Source organism: Diospyros lotus, chromosome 4, assembly GCF_014633365.1.
Source record: "Diospyros lotus cultivar Yz01 chromosome 4, ASM1463336v1, whole genome shotgun sequence".
In the NCBI taxonomy this organism is placed as follows: domain Eukaryota; kingdom Viridiplantae; phylum Streptophyta; class Magnoliopsida; order Ericales; family Ebenaceae; genus Diospyros; species Diospyros lotus.
Window position 1 is genome coordinate 683,532 of NC_068341.1, and position 6,309 is coordinate 689,840.

Genomic DNA, 6,309 nt, shown 5'->3' on the forward strand with positions numbered 1-6,309 from the left:
TTTATAAATAAACACACATATATTCTTCAACTTAAATAATATTTTAATATTTTTCATGATTTTTTTAGAATATTAATCTTTTAAAAACAAATATCATAATCAATTGATTAGAACAAAAGTATGTCCCTTAATTTAATTTTTAAATCACAATGAGACATCAAAATAGTACGGATGCTATAAATAATTATCACATGCCAAAACTATCTAACGCAATACCCAAAAGAATATATTCCTTCCCAGTTTGTGCAGGCAGCCGCAACAATCCCATTCGATTCCCAATCATATTCTCTTTATCAATTAATTCTCATTCGTTGAGATGATAGGCTGCCAATGCTTAAACAAAAGCATTACGGATAAATATGTATTTTTGTTGTTATATTTTTATATTTTTTGTAGTTATTTATTTTTTTGTTATTTTAATTATTTATGAAGATTATTTTTGAGTCAATTTAATTTAAATATTTGGCATTTATTTCTTAAATATTTTATTATTTTAATTATACTCATGTCGATGTTAGAAATTAATCGACTATTATTCGTCGGTACATACTGATAAAATGAACACAATTAGGAAGAAAAATAGGCACAGCAAAGGAATTTGATGTGATTGTGGCGAGTGTTTCGATTGTCGGTACTTGCAAACACTCCGATGCTCAGGTAAGTATGAGAGTCAGGAGCAACTGTGTAGCTGTGGGCTAGTAAGAAAAAACATATCCTTAGCTCTTGAGAAAGTTGGCAGATATATAAGAAAATGGAATGTCCATTTGGGTACGTCGTATGCCTGCAGGTGATGGAACTGAATATTTGGCGCCAACGTCCGAATGGCGGCATAACACCGACGGGACCCTCATTAATAAAGATGAAAATTTGCCATTAATGAGGATGAGATTTGAGGTAGGCGAGCAAAAATCCAGAAGTGGTTGCAATGATGATATTGCAGACAGGTATAGGGCCAGGATGGGACCACCATGGGCCAATAAAATGGGCCGAGGGAATAGGGCTTGGATAGCCTAGCTAGAATAACCCCTAGCCCATAATTGCTCTCTGGTTACTTTGCGATATTCTTGTTATGCGAGCTGATCAATTAGGCCCGTGAGTTGGAAGCGTGCAGTATGGCTGGAAGCTCGCTAAAAGTATTGTTGGGGGCTCGTTTAAAGCCTGCTTGATCTTGTGACCTGAGCTTGGTCTCCAATGATGTGTGGCCTTACTCCAACAGACTTAGCTTGGAGCCTATTGGACTTTAAGCGATTGGGTTGAGCCCAGCCCATAAGAAATAGTATGGGAAATACTCATAACAACTTCTAAATCTTTATCTTTTAATTAATTCAAGTTTTATACTTTAATTTGTAAAAAAAATAAAGTGAGATGATAAAATATATATACACTTTGTTTATATCAAAGTTCAAGAATTTAATTGACACAAAAATACAGATCTAATATTATATTAAAATAATAAAAAATTAATTATAAATTTAAAGTATAATAGTTAAATTAATTTAAAAAATATAATTCAAATTTATAGTCTAAATAACAAACAAATTTAAATAAACACACAAAAATTCATAAAAATAGATGGACGAAAAGTATAAATTTATCGCAAAGCATGACCTTAGTCATCATGAACATATAGATTTATCGCGAAGCATCACCTGGGTCGGCTGCAACATTATCGCCTACTACCTTGACATGCTCATCTTTGTCGTTGTCGTCGATGACGAGGTCCTCACCACCACCAACGTTGCTGCACTACCGTCAGTGCGAGTCTCTCTCTCTCTCTCTTACTCTTTCACTCTTTTGTTTCATCAAGCACAGTGGTTTGGCTGCTTCATCAATTGCTTGGAAAATTGGACCTCCTTTCTCTAAGGAATTTCGTTTCTTTGATTTGAAAGAAAAACCCATCACTGAGCATAAGTGGAAAAATAAATTATCTAAAAAAAAAAAACTATCAAACAGTGCATAAGTGAATTTGGGCGGAAAAAATGGGTTTTTCTTGGAAAAAAGTGACTATGCCTAATATTAATATTCACAAACCCAACAAAGCTAACCGCAAACGTAGAATATTCTGACGACATTGTGTGGATCAGATTCCAACACGTGTTTGATTGCCACAGAATTTCCTCTCACGCTCTCAGATTTTTTTTTTTATTTCTATGTTGTTAACACAACTAAAAAAATAATATATTATCTAAAAAATAAAAATATTTAAATTTTCGTTTACACCCTAATATTCAATCGGAGATTCTTATAAATTTTAATCTCGATCTAGACTAAACAAAAACACACACACAAAAAAAAATCTAAATTATGAAAATTAAATGAATAATGGTATGTAACTTAAATTTGAGAGAAAATTAATTAGGTTAATGAGTGAAATGCACTCCTTTTTTTTTTATTTTAACAAAATTTTGGGTTGTCTTCTCTTCATTATTAGCTTTTGTTTTTGGTGTGTTTTGTACAACAAGTACCTTTTATTGTTTCTTGTATCCCTTCTTACAAACAAAGCTAATTACTTGGGCTGGAATCTGAATTATCGTCATCTATGAATATATGGTCCCCCTCTATATGTGTATGTGTGTGTGAATGGAAGATTAGAGATTGAAGTTGATTCATGATGAGAGTTAAAAGGTTAATCATGGTTCATAATTTATTAGTAAAATTTTATCTATTTCTTAAATTTGAGATTGTCCTGTTAATTTTTAAATTTAAGTTGCCGTGAGTAAATTATTTTTGCAAGAAAAAATTGGCAAGACAGTAAATTTTATTAACATTTAAATCAGTCATTATGTTTAAAATTGTGCAATAAAAAGGTAATCAATGACATATCTCACTCATTACATATTGTGCCCTTGTATCTCCTGTTAGGTCGGTCTTCTTTTGTCTTGGAGCTCTAAGTTAAGTTGGCCTCTTGACATAGAGTAAACTTTTCTATTGGAGTGACATATTTTTATGTTCTATAGTTGAGAAGATGAATATTGAAATTGAAGGGGATGGCAACCGGGGGGTGGTGGCGCAGTTGGCTAGCGCGTAGGTCTCATAGCTCTGAGAGTAATCCTGAGGTCGAGAGTTCGAGCCTCTCTCACCCCACTCTTGTTTTTTCTCTGTAGCTTGTACGTGACAAAGACATCAATGAATAATGCTATGGCCTCCATTCTCCAGGCCGACAAAACATAATGTAAAGTGTAAAATCTTTCATAAACATTCCCCCAATTACATATACCACGGAAGAACATCAAAACGTGTTTTCCACTTCATCATGGATATAGCATCTGCCCGAAAAGGCACTTCTTCGCTGGGATATATACCAAGTGGACCATAGCATTATTATTCCTCCCAGACCCACTTAGCCCTGAAAGCATTATCCACGGCCGGCCTTCTGCATGCAGCCCGTAAATCCAAGAAACGAACGAGAGCAGCAATAAAAACAGCCCTTTACAGTTGCAAATGAAGAAACAACCATCTCAATTCGACTTAACAAATAAAAACTTCTAAAAAAGCAGCCCCCAAATGAAAGTATGCCCAACAAATAATGGGGTATGGTCCAAGAGGCTACCCCATATTTGGGGGCACCAAAGCTTAGAATCAAGAGAAGCGACCAACCAATCTGGGGGCAACAAGATCTTGTCAATCCTGCTTCTACACAAAGAGTTGATCCCACCACAAATAAACTTTCCACCCATCAGGGGCAAATCCACCAGTTCACAATTCAACACAAATTCATTAAACAACCTTATTCTCCTAAACAGAGCCTATCTGTTAGATCTTTCATCCAAATTCAATACTTCGGTAAAACCCCCCATCAAACAGCAAGGAAATGAGGAAGAAGATTTAAAAGAATGCAAATCAGACCAGAAACACGGACTTCTCCTGTTCACTGGAGGGAGCGTATACACACATCATGAAGCATTTGACTTGTTGAAAAGTCCACTCTCTTCCAATCGCAATCCAGTTAGGATTTACCTCCAAACTCTGAGCCTTAAAAAACAGTGGCATCCCATATCACAATAATACAACCCATACTGTTAGCAGAAGAAAATGGAAGAACTCAACTTTTGCTCTTTAACTTTTCCTTAGGCGGAAAGGGAGTTTTTAAAGAAAGCTGAATCATCATCTTCTCAACTTCATTTGTTCAAGACATCCTACGATTTTCCGTGAAGAAATATATACTATAAATTCACAATACGATGGTCGTGCCTAAGAATTCTTTCAACATTTTAATTCCCCAGACTGTTGTTCAATTGGACTCATCTAAGACATATTCTCATCCATCAACCAAATAAATTGCAAAAGATAGCAAGGAAGCATTGATTGGCAGAATGTCTTGTACAAGCCACATCACTGGCATAAAGGGTTTTGCTAATATAATCTTTAAAGCCCCTTTTTTTTCACAGGTTCTGTAAGAGGGTGTGTGGATTCTGAAATATTTTGCTTTCCCAGCTCAAAACAAGGAGACATACTGAGAAGCTAAATCAACGATGATACTTGTGGAGGATGATTTAAATCAATTCCACTCCAGTTCCCCCAATGTGGCAGAACCTATCCCTTCCCAGACTTCACTGCAGCCTACTTCTTCATTATCGACACCTTCCATGTTACAGTCCCACCAGCCACATCCATTTGCATCTGTTAAGCAAACCACAAAACCAACACTTATAAGCTCGAGCACAAACAAGGAATTTATAATATAAAATATTCACAGATTATCTAAATGCAAGAAACCATCAAGGTAGTTTGTCACTTATAAATAGCATACTCACAATGGTTGAAAGGATGTTTTGGTTTCTTGTTTGCAATTAAACTCTCTTTTTTCTCTTTTCGCTTGGCTATTGGACGAGTGGTTTGTGGATCACCTCCAAGAACAACCAAATGTTTTCGAGCAGATTGTTTCCCATCTTCACCTTTGAAACACATGAAAAGGTGGGGAGTAAAAAAGGTAATATATGATATGTCAGAATTAAGTTTCTAGTGACAATATGCCACATTCAAAGTATGAATTTTCTACTAGTTCGTGGACTGTGCTTCAAGCTAGACTAGCAAGAAGTTGGATGACACACACACACACACACACACATTCAACAATTCATAAACCAATCAATCGGTTAGATGACAAACCTGAAAATGGGCTTTTCCTTTTCCTGGATGCTTGGTTTTGGATATCATCTATGCCAGCATTTCCAACATCATCAATGGCACATGAACCAATACAATCTTCGCCCACTTTTCTGGTCCACTTGAACTGTTCAAAAACTTCATCAAGAACAGGCTTCACCTCTGCTTCAACTCTTTTCTTAGTCTCATTTTTTCTTTCATTTGACCCACTCAAATCCTTATGTCCCACGGGTGACAAGAAGTGATTCTCCTCCTTTCCCTGACAGAAACAAACAAAAAAGTAACCCTTCACTTTTTAAGCCAAAATTTTAACAAATTCGCTTCAAATTTTGGTACGAAGTGTAGTTACCCACAAACCCGCTGTTTCGCAGCCAAGGAAACGCTAGAATGTATACACTTTACAGCCTCCGCTAAGTGTGTTTAATGCCAACTACTTAAATCCCTAGTCGATTTTTCCGTTTCTCGGAAGCCCGCATAATAAGTAAAAGAATGAGATCCTAAACTCCATTTCATCTTTCCGACACTTTACAATCACAGGCAAGACCATACCTGAGATGAACTTGGCAAGACAGAACTCCTGTGCAGCTTACGATTGAGGAAGTCCGAGAGCGAAACGCCTGAGCCTTTGTTGGGAACTTTTACCTTAGCGTTCTCTTTACAAACGCCTGACCTGATTGGTAAACAGAAAGATGGAAAAAACCACAAAGAGTACAGCATCAAAATCAATCAAAATACGGGCATTAAATGACAACATGGAAATACAGTAATCTGCTCACTGGTTGGGAGTCGAAGTGCGAAAGAGGAGCGTCGAAGTTATAGATCGCTGCCCCAAAACCCTAACTGGCGGACCTCTTGAATTCATTTTCCTGTGATCTGCTTCCAAGTTCCAAGTCTCCCAATTTGATTTTCGTTTCGCTTTCCCGTCGCCTTGATTTGGCGCCAAATTCCCAAATGTTTGGGAAAGAAAGAATTCATTGGGCCCCTTTTTTGGACCCAACGGCCCAAATAATTTCACTTCATCATGTTATTATTATATGAATGAATATGAATATACGATGACAGTTATAATAATCATTCAAAAAATATTATAAAAATATAATAAATATATCGTGTCTCTGAAAATAAAATATATTCAGTATAACTGTCATAAACATAATTTTTCATAAATATTAATGGATCACTCCATTAAAAAAGTAACATAAA

The 6,309-nt window shown here is 35.9% G+C and overlaps 1 protein-coding gene and 1 non-coding gene across 2 annotated transcripts; one reads left to right on the top strand and one right to left on the bottom strand.

Annotated features, from left to right (window-relative positions):
* Positions 1-2,998: 2,998 nt before the first annotated feature.
* TRNAM-CAU (transfer RNA methionine (anticodon CAU)) lies at positions 2,999-3,084 on the top strand. Its single transcript is given in 2 exon segments — positions 2,999-3,036; positions 3,049-3,084. It is a non-coding gene; the product is annotated as a tRNA-Met (tRNA).
* Positions 3,085-3,841: 757 nt separating this feature from the next.
* Positions 3,842-6,064, bottom strand: LOC127800321 (uncharacterized). Its single transcript, XM_052334871.1, has 5 exons — positions 5,883-6,064; positions 5,656-5,776; positions 5,110-5,365; positions 4,755-4,895; positions 3,842-4,620 (listed from the first exon to the last, which is right to left on the bottom strand). The coding sequence occupies exons 1-5, from the start codon at positions 5,966-5,968 to the stop codon at positions 4,499-4,501; spliced, it is 726 nt and encodes a 241-aa protein (XP_052190831.1). The 5' UTR covers positions 5,969-6,064; the 3' UTR covers positions 3,842-4,498.
* Positions 6,065-6,309: the final 245 nt, after the last annotated feature.